We start from the raw sequence: 20869 nt of genomic DNA on the forward strand, positions 1-20869 counted from the left end.
TGGGAACTTATATCTTGTAAACTAGATTGATTTTTGACTACAGCTAAACTTATCTTTCAAACGAACCCTAAATATTTTACCCAAGACAAGTTGTTGTATTAATTTCATCTAGGATTCATATGACGAAAGTGGCAACGAGCTGACAGTAAATTAAGTGGAAATTAAACGTCACTTTAACGAGCAAAATGGAAATAGAAAATGAGAAGGAAAAACTGAGAAAGTTAGACTGAATTCTCTCCAAACGAAAAGGATCAACAAGTATGTACAGTACGCGACAAAATTAAACAGCACACCCCGTAGTTTCCAGTGTATCTGGACCATAATTTTTGTTCAATATCTTTATCATCTGTTTTGAACGATATCTATTGGGATTATGGGTAAAATCGTTCTTTATAATTATCTTTATTCTATTCTTAGGAGAAATAGATATGCCTTTGAACTATGGGTCGAAGAGGTTCCTGTAGATAAGAATTAGGGGATCAGGATGAGCTGCAATTGCATATCCTATCTTTTCATCACTCTAGTTTTGTTTCTCCATGCATACAGTTAGAATACAGAAGATATACTGCGAGAGGAATCTTTACTTGTATGGCGAGATTTATCTTTGTTTCGAGGAACCATCATTGTCAGAGAGACTATAAAAACCTATCTGAAAGGTTCGACGATAGACTTTTTGACAGTCCACTGTCTGCACCACGCATCATGGACTTCGAGCCTCCGTATATTTTATACCGCCAAGAAATATAAAATATAATCAGAATCAAAAATCCCTTTTGATTTGTTAATGCGATCCTTACCACAATACCTTTCTAAGAATAGAATAAAGATAATTATAAAGAAAGATAGTTATTTCTTTTTACCCATAATCCCAATAATACCTAACCTAATCTTCCCTCGTGAAATCAAATTTATTCACAATAAGACGATCTTTTTGCCAATATAAATATTCCTCTGCAGCTATTCTGCCGTCACTGAAAACCATGATGCCCACTATCATTTGTCGCCTCGAGTGCCAAAATGAAACTAGAATCGCAGGCGAAGGAATAAAAAGAGAAAGTCTCGACACTCTCGATTGCACACGGATAATTACCCAACTACGAAGACACCTCATCGAGGAAAACAGAAAAAGGAAAAATCGCGAGACTCACCTCTCTCGATCGCAGGAGTCCGTGAGTAGCTCGCTGGCGCTCCTGCTGCGAGCCTCTTCGGGACGTCCCGCGGGATGTCTGTCGGTGACGTCTTCCCTCGGGAGTCGGACCATTTCCGCGTCCCGGTCGATGCCATGGCTGGAGACCAGTCGGGCGTCAGCCGCTCCTCGACTCTTACGCCGGAAGATCTTCCTGAGGCCACGCAGGGGATGGAAGCGGCGCTTCTTTGGCTCTGCAAGCAAAGCGGTCGCAAAAGGATCAGCCAATTAGCCAAACCGATCTCGCGTTCCGAACTTTCTCCCAGACATTGCGTAACTCTGGCGAGGTTCGCGCACAGGACCTCGAGCGAACCCGGCTATCAATGAGAAGTGAAAAGCAGTCTGGCTCGATCGTCGCGTGCAGGTTTCTCCTGATTAGAAACGACGGTCCCCTGGCATTATTTTTGTTCCATTCCACGCGAAAAACGATATTCCATCGCTTTCCTTTTCGTTTTCTCGACACTGGTCTCGGCTCGAGGGATAATTCGCTCGATGCTATCGGATAGATCGAAGACTTTGAAAGGTTTCCGCAGATAACGAGTGACTCGGATCGAAAGTAAACAGATAATCGCGCAACGACCACGTATATGCACGAGCCACATCGATCGTGGTTACATGGATCGATATCTGTCTCGCAGATAAGCTGTCCATTAAAAACCAGCGTCGACCTTTTTATCGTTGCCGCCTGATGAATCAGCCTCGAAGGGAACTTTGTATCCCGACGTGCCCTAGTTCGCGTTAACCTCGCAACAATTTTCCCGTGGGCGGCCGAGACCCAGGAAAATCCGATTTCCAGCAGTCGGCAAACGATTCCACGATGACCTACTTGCTCCTGAATGGACAAGCATAGTCTATTCGATCCGAGGACGAATCGCGATTCCTCGCGCTCGACCAAGGTGCGCGGGGTTGACTAGGGGTGCTCTGCCATACTCGCGCGACCCTGAGGATCGAAGTCGAGAGGAGAAGAATGGCAGGTGATCGGGTGGCGGAGCAGGGACGCTGGATAAGCAAATGACACGAGTCCTTGAGATGCTCGTGGCACTCGTTAACGCACGGATACCTTTTAATTGCGGGTATCGGTGGAAAGGGTGGCGAGCGTCGACAAAGAGGAGTCCAAGGTGAAAGGAAAAAGCGACCACGCTTTGAATCGTCGAAAAGGCACAGGAATAATGGGCGCACGAGTGGAGGGTGCGATTCAGAGGGTAGCTGCGACACCCTCGGTCGTCCTCGCTCGCGATTAAAGCCGCGGAACGCGCGCAAACCGCTCGCGTGTCTTTCCTCTCGAGACCCCGTCTCACGGACTCGGTTCGGCTAGGGTTCCCGCTTTCTCCCTTTCCACTCTACCTCCCAGACTCGCGCGATTTCCACTCGATCCGCAAACGCACCCTCTAACCCCGGCTTCAGTCGATTTCCTATTGTCCTCGCGAATTTCAACCACGCTTTCTTGCGTCACGACCACCGTTCACGCACTCGCCATTGGAGGGAACGAAGGAGGTTCGAGGTTCCTCGCAAGTCCCCGTATATACAAATTCCTGACCTGTCAATAGTATTCCCCATCTAAGGCGCGCGCCTGCTGGGTAGCCTGACTGACGAGTCACTCGTAGGCCCAGGATGGAACCCCTCCTTGCCTTTCGTCCTTTCCAGCAACTACCTGAACGAAGAGACGTCATGCCAACATCGAAATAAATTCACTCGTATCTCAAAATATTCTCACGTTAGTCACTGATCTCGGGGATGAGTGAAAATACTAAGGAAAAAATTTGAAGAATATTATTGGTAAAGAATATTATTTACTATTGGTATGCTCTGGAATTCCCATGGTAGATCGATGCAATTTCTCGAACATTTGCAATGTTTCAAAGCTAAGAGAAGAAGCGATATTTCGGACATTTTTATATTTCCCGTGGAAAAATATCGAGAGACCCGGGTCGAAGCTCGAGTGGTTTAGAAATTGCGAATCTTCACTCAGACGCGATTCGCGATGAACGGAACGATATACGGGAATAAATCTGGTAACAGACCCCGGTTGGATCTCCATTCCCATTGAAGTTGACAGAAAATTGTAGAAAAAAAATTTGGTATTGTTGGACAAGCTGAATCGTCGCGTAGCGCGATATTTTTCACAGGTGCATTCGCACAGTTGCAACGTGCAATTGCGCCCGTTTTTTTATCTCTCGCTCTGTAACACCGAGACACACTCGTATCAAGGATTATAATCTCAATTTCACTTCGGTATCGAGGATTATTAAATACAAATCCCGCGTGATATCTCGAAATTATATAATAGTCATATAAAGTATCGAGCAGCTGGCTCTAATTGTAAGTATAACATCCTGATACATTCCTCGGTAGGATGGCACGAAGAATCAAATTAGACGAACAATTTGAGAGTCCATTTGAAAAACTAGCGTTTAAATAACACGATATCTTACTTTTCAATTATTCCCTAGCTTCGATGGGATTAGACATACCTATAACCAGGTCTAGTTACACACTAGAGACTAGAGGCCGCCAAATGGTGGGAATCCGTGAGAAAATTTCGGTTCGCGGGGAAATGATATAATTAAATAAGCATTTTCAATTCTCTTATATTAACACGTTAAACGCCAGGCCGGTTTTACGTACCGTTCCATTCACGCCAGTTAGCCGTCATGTGGGCCCTTCCGGGCCGGACGGACCGGTGAGGCCTGAACGGAAAGTCTAGCACAGGTTACTAGGGACCGACATGGCGTGTTAAACAGACGCACTTCGTATTAACCCTTTGCACTCGTGAGGCACCCTTTAGTCGCCATTTAATAAAATTTCGAAGATCTTAATTAATATGTGAAATTTAAGATAGTGAAACCGTGTGCGAGGTATCGAGATCAAATAATTCTACGTGTCAATTATCATACCATTTCTTAACTATTGTTTAAAAAAATATCGTCAGCTTTATGGCAGAAAATCTTCAAACTCCTACTCTTCTTTAACCAAAAAATCGTCGAGTGCCAAGGGTTAACGCGCATAAATTATCAAACGATATATCAAAAAAAAAAAGGAAAAATTATTAACGTACTCGATTCTCAGAAAATACTTTAACACGTTGAATAACATGGGGGTCACCGGTGACCGGCGCGCCCAGATTGATAGATATATACATAATTTAAACAAATGTCAATATTTAGAAATTTTATCATTACCATCGTTAATTCAATGGTGACCCCCGTTACAATTAACATATCAAACACGGTAACTTATCTATTGCAGATAATATTTCAACATCATACGTATCGCATAGTAGAAAACTCATCGTGGCGCCATCCCTGTAAAACTGGCGTGGCATTCGACGTGTTAAATAAAAGAAATAAATTAAAAAATTAGTATCGCCGGTAACCGGTGCCCACCATGACAGTCGACGTGTTAATAATAAGCACGTTCTCTAATCGTTACTTCGCAAATGTATTTAACTCTTTAAACAAGTCCGACAGGTTGGCGACCGCTGCACCAGACTCGCTGCGTACACAGTGCAGTAAAGAGAGTTACCTAGAAATTGCAGGAAATTCCTGTAGTCTTGCATCCGGCCGAATTTTCCACGGGCGTGTCGTAAATCGTGCATACGCTTAGGCTAAGGTCCCGATTAGCTCGCATCCGGATGAATTTTCCACAGACACGCCGCAAATCGCACACACGGTATGCACTCGACTAACGATTCGATAACGCGGAACTCCGATGTCGATAAGATTACGCGACACAGGCGAGCGATAACCCTATCGGTTGATTTCCCTTATATGGCGAAAATCAAGCGCAGCCGATAATACCACTTTTCCATACCCGCGTCGATTATCTATCACCTCCTCGCTATCCTCGCGCGCGTTATCGCCGGTTCTCGGAGTTGGCCGGAGACCGAGCGTCTTGCGTGGATCGAGAGCGGCGCTGATCCGGCGTGATCAGCGTCACGACGGCTCGCGTCGACTGGGGAACGCGTCTGAAGAATTTCATCTGGCCGGCGTCACGCGACGCGTCCATCTCCTTTTCCGCGCGCTTTCTCGCGCGGCGCCGTTTTTAATTCATCACGCCGGCGAAACGAGCACGGGAGTCGCGAAGCGGATAGAATCGGCGCGTAATTGGAAATCCTGTAATTCCTGGCGAACACCGACGCACGCCGGAGTAACTTAATACCCGCGTTCGAGTGGCCATTCATTCCGCGATTGGCCATGGCCCAGTTCCGTGGTTTCTGCAAATAACCGCGTGCACGGTCTTGCACAATAGCATCGGCAGCCACGGAGTACTTTCTTCGCCGAATTTCCGCTCGATCCGGCCAGCTATGCCGCGAGTATATCGGACTTAGGTGTACTGGAAACCGAGAAAGTTGGGAAAAAAGGAGATCGGCGGGGGAACCGGATAGCATCGGGCCAATCGCAGGAGATCGGATGTCCTGCGTGGATGAGGTAGTCCTCCGACTGGTCCTGGTAGCCCTCGGCCGCAGGAGGGAGCGTCATACCACCGACTGTTTCGCGTGTACTTGACACTCTCCTCTCCGCGAGTGTGCTTTTCACGCATCAGCTGCGGCGACATCGCTGAAGCGTGAAAAATAACGTCACGCGCGAATCGTTCGACGCAGGCCGGGGCAGGAATCCGCGTCCTCCGCGGAGGAACTCGCGATCTACCGCGTCGTCGGTCTACCACGGAGTTTACGTAACCACGGCTTGCCTAATTTCGACTATGGATCGACCGGATAATCCCAAGGCACGCGGTTCGGTACGCCGCTCGGGCCCTCGCCGAGCTGATCTCGTTTCGCCTCGCCGATCACTTTACAGTCATCGCGCGTTCTATACTCGGCCCTCCGACTCGCAGAACCCGTTCGATTCCAGACGCGCGGCTCGCGTAACACCTCGCTCCTTTTCGTCAAACCCACCGTGCAAACCACGCCATCTTGGTACACCGGAACGCCGATTATTCGAATTAATCGAGGCAAAGCGGTTCGAGTAATTAGACCGACAGAAGAAAGCAAATTTTCAATCACGAGTCCAGCGGAGATTAACCGGTTAACTGCGGAATTAAAATGAGGAGTACAGATATTAAATACAAGGCAAATGTTCCTGTTATAGATTTTACGAGAAGAGGAAAGCAACTGGAGGAAGTAATATCGATTTTTATTCGATACAAAATTAACCAGAAAAATTAAAGGGGAATAATTTTTTGGAATTCATTCGATTTCGGTATGGTATTTTTCAATATCAGTACTGTACGCGAAACAATTCGCGAATACCAGATGCACAGGAGAAAATAACTCTCCGATATACCCAAGAGAATAATTAAATTTTTTCCCTAAAATACATAGCAGTGTTTTTGGTGCTATACATTTTGGAAACATACTGCCAAATGATATTTTTAACCCTTTGAACTCGACGATTTTTTGGCTAGAGAAAAATAGAAATTCAAAGATTCTCTACTAAAAAACTGACGATACTTTTTTGAGCAGTAAATGAAGAATAATATAATAATAAAATTGTGGAATTATTTGATTTCGATACCTTGCACACTGTTACATTACATTAAATTTCATATATTAATTAATACCGATCTTCGAAATTTTATGAAACGGTGACTGAGGCTCACCTCTCGAGTGCAAAGGGTTAATACACTGTATTGAAATTTCCGGTTTTTATGGTAAATTACTATTTGGTAATTTTTATTTGTTAACGCAGTTAACTGGTTAAACAGTTTTTAAATGCGGATGATTTTTAGCGAGATAAAATAAGCAGATAATAAGAGAAACGCAGAATGAAAAATAGGAATCCGCTGTAATTGGACTTTCCGCACTTTCGCTTAAAAAGCGACAGGACTCGGAACGAAACTCCGGAATTTTCGAAATTCTTCTCGTGTCGTGTAAAAGTTGGATTTTACTCTAGTAGAAATTATTCTGGAACATGGTAGCGAATGAAAGAACAACTGAAGACCGGTTCTCGGACTCGACAAATGGTAATACCGGTATTTATCTCGATTTTCGGTGATACGTATCGGTATTGACCATTCTTGTTTACAATACTCTGGTGGGACTATGAATCGAACCAAATATAGATTTAAAAATTATTTTTCCATGCTTAACCCTTTGCACTAGGCAAATTTTTTCGTTACAGGAAAATAGTAATTCCAGGGCCGGCTTAAAAAATTTTGCGGAACCGGAATACATATTTAAATCCGATATGGTATGATCATTCTGTAAAAAGTTAATCGAAATCGGTGTTTTCTAATTGGATGATTTCCTTAATATCTAATACCTTCCGCACCTGTGTGAGTTGTATCAACCTTTGATGTCAACGTTTAGAACACGCTGCAACGAAATATTTCAATGCAAAGATGGGAGAGAAAATCTTGCACTTATGTCGGTATACAAGCTGTACCATATCGAATTAATCCATAATCGATTAATGGATTATGCGATTGTATTTTCTACACACACCCTAATATTCTATCTACTATACAGAGGGTTCTGCAAAATGTCTGATGAGTTTTCGTAGACCGCGGAGTTGGGTTCCGGTGAACGCGTTGAACCTGCCTAGCGCCGGCCCTGAGTAATTCGAAAACTTTTTGCCATAAAGTCTATTTTTAAACGATATTTTTAAAACGATAAATAAGAAATCGTATGCAATTTAGGACGTAGAATTATTTTACTTCGATATTCCACGCATCGTTGGATAATTGTAAATTTGATATATTAATTAATATCCATCTTTAGAATCTGATTAAATGGCGACTGAGAGGCGCCTCTCGAGTGCGAAGGATTAATTTATTGCCAGTGATGTCTCATTGTTTGTTTCTCTCATCCTTTTATATAATATAAAACATTTTCTCCGGCGTTTAAGAGATTTTCTCTAGCCATAACTGGCATCCTTACATCATATAATTGGAGCAACTAATTATATGATGTATAATCTTATGACTATCGGAGAATCGTACCGGTTTCTCGGTAAACCAAGACCGATTACAAGCTTCTTTCGCAATATACACAACGCACTGGGTATATGAGATCAAAAAATTCCCGAAAAAGTAGGTTACAAAAATTCACACAGATGGTTAGAGGGGGATTGTAAATGATATGCACGCGAAATAAATATCATGCTAGCGTGACAAATGGATAGAGGCTAACGATTTTGAGAGCCAAGTTAAAATGGCAGATAGCAAAGGGTTAACCCTTTGCACTCGAGAGGTGCCTTTAGGTCACCATTTGATAAAATTTCAAAGTTCGATATTGACCTTTGGCTACTGTGGGCGCATATATCAGAAATTTTGCTTTTGATTTTGACACGGAAGGCGCATATACGCGCTCAGAAAATTTGCTTTTGATTTTGACACGGAAGGCGCATATAAGCGCTCAACACAGTTCGCTTTTTTGACACGGAGGGCGCATCACTACCCAAAATTTTGCCGTTCTCGGTGGACATTGTAAATGAATTCCTACTCGTGTGGTATGACCGATAAGTTTCAAAGTCTGCCGTAGTCAAAGGTGGAAGTATGGTTAAAAACTCACTAGCCTTCGACAAAACGATTTCGCGTACATTTGTTTATGGTGCCAACGGCCCGAGGTAGGATTAGTAATCTTATTAAGTAGGATTAGTACTTAATAGTCAAAGGGTGTTATATTTTATTTTAAATATATCAAATTTAAAATAAGGTAGCAGTGTGCGAGGTATCGAAATTGAATAATTCTACGTGTTAATTGTTATACGATTTCTTATTTACTGCTGAAAAAATATCATCAGCCTTATGGAAGAAAATTTGTCAACTCGTACCCCTCTTCAGACAAAAAATCGTCGAGCGCAAAGGGTTAAACCCGATTCGTGAAATGAAAACTCGTCTGAACAGCAGGATGCCCGAAACTCGAGGATGGAAGAGGGCACCGGAATGGAGGAACGAAGATGGCGACGGGAAAGCGACCCGTTTTCGTAACGAACGAGCCAGCAGTGTCTCGAAAACGCAGTTTAAGCTAATCGGTAATCACGCGGCCGATTGAGATATTAACTTAAGAGCTAATCTACCCCGGAGCCTCGTAATCTACCGGAGGCTAATGAAAATAAAGAGGTCGTTGGACCCTCTTGGAAACGCAACGTCCCGGAGTAACGGCAACGAAGTCACGTTCCTCCGACGACAATGAATAAAGGGCACTCCGCTGGATTACCCTTTAATAACTCGTCGCAACCGCGGCCATTATTCTCCTTCTCGTAGCACGCCCAACCGTTCAACGGAACCAGAAATCGCCTACCGGAAACTTTCACCTTAATCCCTCCGGCTCTTGCACAAACTTTTCGCCCGTTTTCTAAACCCGGCCGAGAAGCCTTGCACGCGATCGATCATCGTCGTGTATCTACGTATACGTGTAATGCCGGGATAATTGCTTGTAAACCGCTTTTTTTTCACGAATATGCAGGCTGCTTCGAAAGGTGTGGCTGTAACTCCGGGGATGGATTAGATACGCAAAAATCCGGGTGGAAAAGTTCTTACAGAGTTACGACCGACGCCATTTTGTTTCCCTGTTGCTTCTCGATCGTTTTCGAAGTACTCTTGCCTGGTTCGTAGAAATTGTTCGAGATGGTTACCCTCGAATGCAGACTTTCGAACGTCTGATCATGGAATTGCTCGCTAGTTAGGACATGTCAGCCGTTGCTAAGAACATAGCACACGATCGTGCCTAAGACGAGAAGCTTATAAATGATTGAAGAAAATTGTCAGTCGAATCATTTTTCTAATGTTTCTTTTTTTAAAATTGCAACTTAATTCGTGTCGATTAAATTTTTAAGTTAGCATTATAATGATTTGAAAACGATGATTTATAAAATAGGCTACGCCGGTATTAGCAGTGATATTCGACGAGGGTAATTGTTTAACCCTTTGCACTCGGCGATTTTTTCGTTACTGGAAAATAGTAATTCGAAGAGTAATAGCAAATAAGAAATCGTATGCAAATTAAGACGCAGAATTATTTTACTTTGATATTCCACGCATCGTTGGATAATTGCAAATTTGATATATTAATTAACATCCATCCTTAGAATCGGATTAAATGGCGACTGAGAGACTCCTCTCGAGTGCAAAGGGTTAATAGTTCTCCAACTGATTTTAATTTCTTTTTCACTTATAATAATCACAATTTTTAAAAAACCAAATGTACACGTTCGTATCGGTATCCCTGAAGATACTTATGCTTGTGTTAATTATTATATGAACGTTACCAAGTTTTACATGTCTTTTACCAGCATCCGAGAGTAATGAGATTTATCATAAGACGAAAACGAGTGTAACTGGGAAACTAGCTTATATCGGTACTATACTTGATACGTTTATGTTTTGCTTCTCATTTTTGGGTACCGTGTCCATCACTGTGGGCCCCGTATTTTGAAACGGCCTGTACAGCGATACTCTTTGCCGTGAAACGGGGACAAAACGGTCTAAATAAACGACGCTCGCGTTCCCGCGGATAAATTGCGCATAAATTGCGGAATCGATAGGATAGACGAGCGACTCGCGGAGAATGTGCAGTTTACGTAAATCCGTTTTTCATAGCACGGCTCGTTTCGCCGCGACGTTGTAATCCACGTCTGAGACCTTGAAAACGCGATCCTCGAGCGAAACGTCGTTTTCCAAATGCTCTGCCCGTCTAGACCGTCGCCGTGAGCATGCGATTTTACTTTAATCTCTCCTGCGAAATACACCACGCGATGCTCCTTCGATCTATCGAGATTTTTCCGCGCAGCATCGATCTCTACCGCGGGATTTTTCGCACGAGAATCTCGAGATGCACTCGTGCACCTTCGCTTTGCCACAGAGGAATATTTTATCGTAAGAAAAATAGGTTTAAACGTCCCGAGAAAGATAAATAAAAATATTTGCTAAGTCCCGAGAGAAATAAATAAAAATATTTGCTAAGTGCGAGCACGCGAATTATTTTAGGGTGCAACGTCGTTGCGATGGTTCGATCTATCGAAATTTGTCTACCCTGGATTAAATTCTAGATGGAAATAGAGATGTCCAGTGATATGTCGAGTGAACAAAAGGAATGAATACATATATGGATATATCTGTCTATATTATCTACACCGAGCACCAGGATTACTTTGATCTCTCGTATGAAATACGTATCTGTTGCTGTGCTCCGGTTCATCAAAATTCTACGACCATAGATCAACCCCCTCCTCTGCGACACGACGTGCAATCCAAGAATTTCGAAGCTAACCTTGCATTTCTACTATCGAAAAATATTCGACACGAAAATAATTTATTTAAACCTCGTATCAAATAAACGAAGATCGATCGCTATCGCACAGTATAAGAATTTCGAAACTCACCCCTCGAGACATTCTAGCCAGGCATTTCGAAATTAGCCTTGCATTCTCACTTTCTCCTCGATGAATAATCAATAGCGGAATAATTGATTTAAACGTCAGATTGAATAAGCAAGGGGAACAGATAAATAAACGAATCCGCTATTAATCTTTACGTGACTTCGCGTGACTTTGATTTTATAGATCTAACTATAGAGGCAGGAACGAGGAAAAATGTGGATTCAGTGAGACCTCTTTCTGCAGGGTTACAATATTAATACCTAGCTAATTATTTTTACATATATATAGTTAAAAAGTTATGCTTTATCGATATAAAAATATAGTACAGCCAAGTATACTAATTTCAGCAGAAAATAGGCACTTCTTCCCATATTCTAAGCTACTAAAGAAAATTCTAGGTAACTATAGCAATCCTAACGAATGCCATAATTTACTTTAAACTTATGAGTATATGTAATTAAAATTCTATACATTTCCAACATCAAAACGTTTTTGGCGATCTGGACCACTCTCGCATTCCCATTGATAAATATCCAATACCCGAGTACTCGTTTTAAACGTCACGCACAAATAAATAAATAAATAAATAAATAAATAAACGAACCTTTTGGAAGCGGATCGACGCTGTTCTGAGCAGAGTACTCGCCAAGGCCAAGCGTCCGATGATGTTGATTCTGATGATTCTGCGGCGGGGGTGACGCTTCCCTGACGCAGCCCATCAATGTCAGAGCCCCCCCGACACCTCCCCCTCCCCCGCCACTGCCACCCCCCCCGCCACCACCCCCGCCACCACCCCCGCCACCACCCCCGCCACCACCCCCGCCACCACCCCCGCCACCACCCCCGCCACCACCCCCGCCACCACCCCCGCCACCACCCCCGCCACCACCCCCGCCACCACCCCCGCCACCACCCCCGCCACCACCCCCGCCACCACCCCCGCCACCACCCCCGCCACCACCCCCGCCACCACCCCCGCCACCACCCCCGCCACCACCCCCGCCACCACCCCCGCCACCACCCCCGCCACCACCCCCGCCACCACCCCCGCCACCACCCCCGCCACCACCCCCGCCACCACCCCCGCCACCACCCCCGCCACCACCCCCGCCACCACCCCCGCCACCACCCCCGCCACCACCCCCGCCACCACCCCCGCCACCACCCCCGCCACCACCCCCGCCACCACCCCCGCCACCACCCCCGCCACCACCCCCGCCACCACCCCCGCCACCACCCCCGCCACCACCCCCGCCACCACCCCCGCCACCACCCCCGCCACCACCCCCGCCACCACCCCCGCCACCACCCCCGCCACCACCCCCGCCACCACCCCCGCCACCACCCCCGCCACCACCCCCGCCACCACCCCCGCCACCACCCCCGCCACCACCCCCGCCACCACCCCCGCCACCACCCCCGCCACCACCCCCGCCACCACCCCCGCCACCACCCCCGCCACCACCCCCGCCACCACCCCCGCCACCACCCCCGCCACCACCCCCGCCACCACCCCCGCCACCACCCCCGCCACCACCCCCGCCACCACCCCCGCCACCACCCCCGCCACCACCCCCGCCACCACCCCCGCCACCACCCCCGCCACCACCCCCGCCACCACCCCCGCCACCACCCCCGCCACCACCCCCGCCACCACCCCCGCCACCACCCCCGCCACCACCCCCGCCACCACCCCCGCCACCACCCCCGCCACCACCCCCGCCACCACCCCCGCCGCCGCCTCCACCTCCGGTGGCGGTGCTCGTCGACATCCTGCTGCTCTGAAACACCCCGAAGAACCATGTCGCCACGTAAGATTCGGTGACCCGCTGATACCACGCCGTGAGCAACGAATTCTCCGCCCTTCTCCACCTCTTCCAGCCATCCATCTTTTCCCCGTCTCGTTTACCACCTTCGCCCGACTCTCTCGATCCTCCACGCGTCCTCCACTTCCGCCGCCCCCCAGAGCACCACTGATCGCAAGAGAAACGCGTACGAGGCAACTATGCCGAGACAATTCGGGGATATCGATCTGTACCAGCTGACCTTAGTCTCCGTTCATACCGACCTTGCACAATACCTCGTTACCATATCCACGCGCGCGACCGGTTCCTCTGCCAACTTTCCAGCCTCGATTTCGTCGCTCGCACAACGAACACGCCTTTCCTCCTCTTTCTTTCCTTTCTCATCCGGGTTACGTCACCTTGTCGAGTCCTCAGGAGTGCATTTGCGTATGTCCAATCGAACAGACCCTCCTCGGCTAACGTAAACTCGTATGCACGCGATGTCACTCCGATCCGATCTACGAATCGCACACCCAAGCACTTTTTCCACGCTTTTCACTTTCCACCCCGAGTTCCAGCTTCCAATCCCACGGTGCAAGGTCACGGCACAAGGGGTAGCCTCAGAGATGACCGAACGGAAGCCGGCGAGGCCGTTGGTGCGGCTGGAGAAATTCCGGACGAAGCTCGTTGACGGGACGCACTCGGAGGACAGAGTACTTGGCTTCCTGACCGATTTTCCCGGCCCGGCGGGGAAGAAAAGGGCGAGGAGCTAGCCGGGTCACATGCAAGCTCGTCGCACGCTCGTCAGTGTCACCAGAGTGTCCCTCTGCACCTCCACACCCCGGTTGCAGCAGCGTGTGTCCGTGTAGGCCTAGTCTGCTCGTCTGCGACACACGCTCACCCAGAGACGGACAGCCGATGCAGCCTCCGAGTGTCGACGGGCTTCTCTCTCTCTCTCTCTGTGTAGCAATGGGTCAGGAGATGGTCTCCATGGTAACTGCAGCCAGCGAGGGGTGCAGGAGCGGCGGTATCGTGCATCGATTGCACCCTCGGCTGCCGGACGACCCTGACCTTCGCACAGCTGACGACCACGTCGGGTCCGCGTGCAGCGCCGCGGGATGTGCAAGGTTGTCGGGCGAAATTAACGCTGCCGGTTCTCGTTAAGGTATCGTTACGGCTCGCGTTACACCTTTTACGGGGACCTTTTAAATCCCCTCGTGCGCCGCGACCTCTGCATCCGCGTGTTTGCGTCCTCTAGCCATCGTCATCGTCATCCTCGACGTTGCACAATGCACGAGGCAGTTGACAGGAACGTCACGAGTGTCACGGCGACCCGGAAATGCCAGCAGCGTCGTCCAGGGTAAAGGGACGCTTCCCGAGCGTGACCTTTAAACCTTCGCGCGGCATCCGGTGCTCCAAAGGGTGGCGTAGCCGGGCTACGTTTATCGAAGTGTTTCCGGGATTTCTGTCGATCGTTATCCCAGCTCGTGGTGGGGACGGATTGTAGCGCGGAGGCATCGGCAAAGGTTAACCCTAGAGTGTACATGCACTCGCGGTTTCCGAGGCTAAAACGATCGCAGGGAGTCGTAGGAAATTGGCAGTGTTCAGGTTCGACGCTATTAGGGGATTAAGGAAGTGCGCGGGTAGCGTCGATGAAGCAGAACCGACTGAATTCCGCGTAGTACCCGATTTTCTATGTCAATGATAAAAATTAACTTTCTCTTGCATCGCTACGAGCACACTCTGGCGATTTTACAGTGTCCATTCACGTTTCGCCGATTTACCGGTGCTGCTCTAAAAAGCTTGCTTTTTACCGCGCCTCGATTCCTTTCGCGATGGGACCGGGGGGACCCCAACACCAGGAGCGTAATTATCCTTATCGTCACGCTACCACGGCGATCTATGAACCAAACTTTTGACACGATATCGTAGACTATGGAACAAGTACATTCGCATAAATTCCATTAAATTACCGTACGTTATTTAACCAAAGACCTCGAAGTATACTCAAGGGTTAAAAACTCACTAGCCTTCGACGAAACGATTTCGCGTACATTTGTTTATGGTGCACGCGAAGTGCCAACGGCCCGTAACTCATTCTTATCTCTCAATTAACCAGTACGATGTATCGAGATCGAAATTGACATTCGTAACGCACACTGGTGCACACGGTTACGAGACCGCGGTTGACTCACGAGGTGAAAGTGCCGACACTTTTATGCCAGCATTTTCAATGAACGAGCAGCGAAGGCGCGCAAACGCTAATCGAGCTAGGTTCGTTAGATAAAGCCGAGAGATTGCCGCGACCTTGACATAGCAGCCATGAACCGTGCCGCCGGTGGAACGACTTCTCCAGTCGGTATTAGCGTCACCCGTTTTGATTAAAGCGCAACCCACACTAAGATTCGGGGCTGCTCGACATTCCTCGCGTCTCGGCTCTCCTCTTCGTTAATGCTCCTTGGCCAACTGGTCGTGGAAAGTCCACGAACCTCCTCTCCCTAGATCCAGCCTCTGTACCTGGACGCGTACAGAGGTTGGACGCCCGTTCCTGCGCTCCTCTTACTCGGTAACGCGAGGAACGCGGAATCCTCTAGCGCAGCTGCCTTTTTCTCCAGTCTGAATCATCAACCAGTCACACACCATGATGACGACATTTTTGTTTCTCCAAACGCCAGTCATGCAAGCCTTCGAACGCGAAGACGGAGGCTAGAACCATCGGGGAACTGTGGGTTATCGATTTTCGATCCACCTTGACACAGACTCCAGCAGCAGCCCCATGTGCGCCGAATATGTCCGTGTATTAAAATGTCACGCGTAATTACGATTTCGGGGACACTCGGAGAACGTACAAGCAGGCAATTAACCATCTCCCGGGTTCGAGGAGAAAGCACCTCCGCGACGTATAATTTGCCATGGCTTAATTGCGTCGTCAATCGCCGAAAAGTGAAATCCTTAAATTTACTCTCCCTTTTTACCACTTTCTTTTTCCTCTTCTTCCCCGGGAATCCACGAACAAAAGTGACGTTTCCGGCTATCGTAATTGCATTTCCTCTTTTCTCTTCTTCAGCGTGAATTTTAGAAGCGAAGGAGCATTCCACGTTTCCGGATATCGGGATTCTGTTATCCATATGAGACACATCCATCGCGATTTCAAAATTACAGTCGATCTTAAAATAGCTTTGTCTCTTTCTTCTGCTACTCGAAATTCGAAAAATTAAACGGCAGACACCGCGTCGCTGAAATATTCGAGATGAGTCGGCGGTGACGAAATCGTGAAGCGATTTTAAGCCGGAAGTGTAACTGCGTTTTCCTCTTCCTCTCTTTCTGCCATTCGCGTTGTAAAACGCGAAGGGATAAAAGAGTTTCCGATTATCCAGGTTTCCAGACTATTCGAGACACCTCGATGGCGACGAAGTGAAGATTCCACAAATCTCCGTTATTATAAGTTTTTCTCTGCGACTACTTCTCCAAATCTCCAAAAGTAGAAAGAAATTTTTGGATCATTACGATTAAGGAAGATCGACTAGTTGATTCCACTCCTCTACGAGACTTTTCGCACAATTCTGTCCTATTCTCCCATTTGCATTTTAAAAAATGGCGATACAAGATAGCGGCGTGCAAGACAGGGTTTGAAACCATGGGAAGATCGTCAACGTTAATTCCAGAAATCTATGAACTATTTACACTAATCTCTCTTTAATTATAAACGTTGAAAGACAACGTTATACATTGTCACTTTTGTCCTAAAGCGTCTCTTACGTTTGGGATCGATATAAAACAGTTGGGAGAGCTGTAGTGGGCCAAGCATTTGAGTTCTTTCTTGACAGACGCGAAGGCTCGGACCTTTCTTCAGCCATGGGGCTAAAATTGTATCTGTATAAATTGTATTATATCCCCCTTGTGGAGATCCTCCCCACGGGGTGCTGTTGATAAGGGCTTCGTTGTTTCGCTCAGTCTTGACTATTGGTGACGGTGGTGCTAGAAGGGACGAAAGGAAAAGGAAGGGATGCGTTTCATCCTGGGCCTGCTACTAGTGGACTCATCAGTAAAGCTACCTCTAGCAGGCCCCGCCTTAGACTCACTCGCTTACTTAGATTGGAAGATCTGGAAATTATGCACATGGGAAGCGGAGGTTTTCCGAGGACTTGCGAGAAAATCCTAGAACCTCCTTTAAGGAGGAATCCATCTAGCGGCGAAGATGAGAATGACGATCACTACATCCTTATTTTCCTTATTGTTAACACGTTGAATGCCATGGGGGTCACCGGTGACCAGCGCGCTCAGATTGACAGAAATATATATAATTTAAACAAATGTCAATATTTAGACATTTTTATTACCATCGTTAATTCAATGGTGACCCCCGTCGTAATTAACATGTCAAACATGGTTATACACTGTAACTTATCTATTGCAGATAATATTTCAATATTATATGAATCGCAGAATAGAAAATTCATCATGGCGTCACGGGCAATCCCTGTAAAACTAACGTGGCATTTAACGTGTTAATTAACCCTTTGCACTCTACGATTTTTTGGCTAGAGAAGAGTAGAAAATCGAAGATTCTCTACTAAAAAACTGACGATACTTTCTTGAGCAGTAAATGAAGAATAATATAATAATAAAATTGTAGAATTATTTGATTTCGATATTTCGCACGCTGTTACATTACATTAAATTTCATATATTAATGAATATCGATCTTCCAAATTTTATGAAACGGTGACTGAGAGTCACCTCTCGAGTGCAAAGGGTTAAAATTACTGTCTCACCGAATACGTGAAGCACCATATTCGCTTTCTAACCTCCGAATCTAAAACGACAAATTTTTCTCCTCTTCTACTTCAATCTCGAAAAATAAAAATACGATTTTTTCTGATGATTACGATTTTCCCGCCACTCGGAACACAATGCGCAGAAGACCGATCAACTCTTCCACATCTTTCGCACGGTTCTCTGCTCTCCCCTCTTGATTAGCATTTTAAAAAATGGCGTGATCGAAATGTTGCAACGGTTCTCCACAGGAAAGTCGCGTCGATTCCGGGATTCCATGGGACCATAGTCGATTTCACGTGGAACAGCCGCGTAATTGCACGCTTCCGGTTCTGCCGAACAATTACAGACGCGCGGCCATATATACAACGAGGCATCGATTCTCTCATCGCTCAAGTATCCAGGAACGATGGGCCGATGCAAAGCGTCCTCCTCCTCGGAAGCCTTTTACGGTCCTCGAGGACAATACCTATACTCGTCGCGTTTCTTCCCCCTTTCCTCCGTCTTCTTTCTTCTCGCCCAGGAATCGTGTGGACAAACTGCGAATCGATATCCGATGCCGGCGTGTGCTCGCTCGCGTAATCCGTAATTAAGATCGGCCGATAAGCGTTATCGTGGCTAGCCTGATCACGTCTGGTCCGGATAAATCCCGTGGCGAACGAGACAGGAGCGGGTGCTCTCGGATGGACGGCGAGGAAAATTTAACCGTTTGAGTGCCAAGCGGCGCGATCGCGCTTTTTCTATTTTGTGTCCAAAAGTGCCAGCGCTCGGTTGGTGAACGCGGAATATGAGAAGCGCTATCGCGCCGCTCGGCACTTTTGGACACGGAATATGACAAGCGCTATCGCGCCGCTTGGAAAATATCGGTTGGGAAACAATAATGACCCGTGGCACTCAAACGGTTAAGCATCACGGAGAATTGAACAGGGTCCAAAGAGATTTTCCGGAATTTTGAATACGTTCTCCAAGCTGGATTTTGGCCACTGGCCGAGACAGCTCGACGATCTTATCGCGACAAACTTTGTTCAAACACAGTGGAAGTTCGAAGGGCGGAGGAAATTTAAACAAAGATCTCTTACCTTAAATAGGAACCGACATGGCAGGTACGGTTCGTGTTGCCGTGCCCCGAATATCTGCAAACAGAACACAGGGTCAGCGAGTGAGCGGCAAAGTATTTACACGGAGCAACTCTAATTCGGGCTAATCCCGCATCTTGCTCGTTTCCGCTAAAATCCCGCGATAAAATAGCTGGTTGCATGGGTGCAGCACAGGGTGCGCGTAAATCGCAACGGTCTACGAGAATCCCGCTTGATTTACGCAACGACGCGATAGCGCAGCAAGTTTCCGCGACAATTTACGCCCGGTTACTTCGGTTCGGAAATTTCGAACTTTGTCGCGGATCCTCGTTTCACCTGCGATATATACCTGACTCTTACACCTCCCTCGTAAAATTCGTCATCCGTGCACGGGGAGAAGGGAGACGGGAGGTAAATAATCACGGTATACTGTCTCAGAACCGTGACGAAATGCGTCATTAGCGGATGAAAAGGGATTGAAAAAATGCAGAGCCGAGAGATAAAAAGGAAATGGAAAACAGGGTTCGCGCTCGAAGTGGAGGAGGCTGGGACTCGGGAACGGATCACGGTTCCATCGAAGAACCGTGGTTCCGTGAAATATTCCGAGAACGAGGCTCGGAGCGGGAACGTCGGCGGAAAAACACGGAGGAAGAGGCATGGCGGCTAATGAATGGATCGCGACGAGTGATCTATTCCGCGTCTAGGATCCTCGTAGATCCCGGGGCTGCCACGCCCGGACGCGACAGAATTTAAAGCGTCTATTTATAAAGAGTGAACGAACCGCGTGCCTGCGACGAACGCGAAACGCATCGGGTCAGAACGCTCGCGCGTACGCGCATACGCGACGCGATATGCGTGGCACATCGCGCTGATCCGGTTAATTCTGGGCCGGAGAGGAGCCGGAGCGAACAGGGAGGGGAAAAAGAAGGGAAAAGGAAGGGAAAAAGAGTAGGATCACCGACATAATTCGTGTTCCGTGCCTCTCATATTCGTGGCCGGCTATAAATATCCGCCGCGCGTATCGCTCTTCTGCAAACCGAGGATAAATGGAGAAAAAATGGAGGAAAAATGGAAAAGAATGGGGGAAACAGGGGAAAAACGAGGAGAGCTGGGAGGAGGAGCTGTTCGCGGCGGAACGCAATTTTTTCCGCGTCGGTTTTTACGTTTTTACGCTCGAGATCAGCTTTGTTTTTCGGCTAGCGGAGAGAGAGCCTGGTAAACGAGAAAACCGCGCGCTGGAACACGTTGGCGAAAAAATTTACACGCTAATTCGCCTCGCAACGATTAAACGCTAATTCATTCTCCTTGAACCGGCCACCTCTGTCCTCTTCCCTCTCTGTTTCTCTCCCGTTTCCCTCTTTTCGCCTTTTTACCCTCTTTTCGGACACGGCCGCGCCGCTATAAATACGCGTGCGTACATAGGTCGGGCGACGATTGTCCCGAAACGACGTCGGCTCGTCCGGAAGTAGCGGCGGAGCGTGATTCGTTCCGTGCATTTCTCCCTTTCGAAGGGACTTTCCCGTGCAGCCGGTTGCTTATTTAAGAAGCGTCTGCTCTGAAACGAGTACCATCGGGTGTATTTTCGTCCCGCGGTATGAAAGCGAGGTAGAAAATAGTCGCGGCTGCTCCGCGCTCAAAGAGTCTCTCGATCGGAGCAAGAGATACCCGTTCGATTCCACTCTTCCCTTTTTCCTTCCTTTTTTCCTCCGCTCGTCGACTGGCTCGCGT

At 47.5% G+C, this 20869-nt stretch overlaps 1 protein-coding gene across 4 annotated transcripts in view; it reads right to left on the reverse strand.

Annotated features, from left to right (window-relative positions):
- LOC108548110 (uncharacterized) overlaps window positions 1–12257 on the reverse strand; it is a 49360-nt gene extending 37103 nt beyond the window's left edge. For 3 of the 4 annotated variants that reach the window (XM_017900896.1, XM_017900897.1, XM_017900894.1), the window contains exons 1-2: window positions 12110–12257; window positions 1149–1380 (exon numbers count right to left, since the gene is read on the reverse strand). In XM_017900896.1, coding sequence (XP_017756385.1) covers window positions 1149–1380; window positions 12110–12224 — 347 coding nt within the window. In that variant the 5' untranslated portion in view covers window positions 12225–12257. Of the gene's footprint in view, window positions 1–1148; window positions 1381–4708; window positions 4851–12109 lie in introns of those variants that run through there. The other variant, XM_017900895.1, reaches the window with a different exon arrangement.
- Between the last annotated feature and the right edge of the window lie 8612 nt (window positions 12258–20869).

The sequence above is a fragment of the Eufriesea mexicana genome, unplaced genomic scaffold (genome assembly GCF_001483705.2).
Source record: "Eufriesea mexicana isolate 0111107269 unplaced genomic scaffold, ASM148370v2 scaffold1358, whole genome shotgun sequence".
NCBI lineage: Eukaryota > Metazoa > Arthropoda > Insecta > Hymenoptera > Apidae > Eufriesea > Eufriesea mexicana.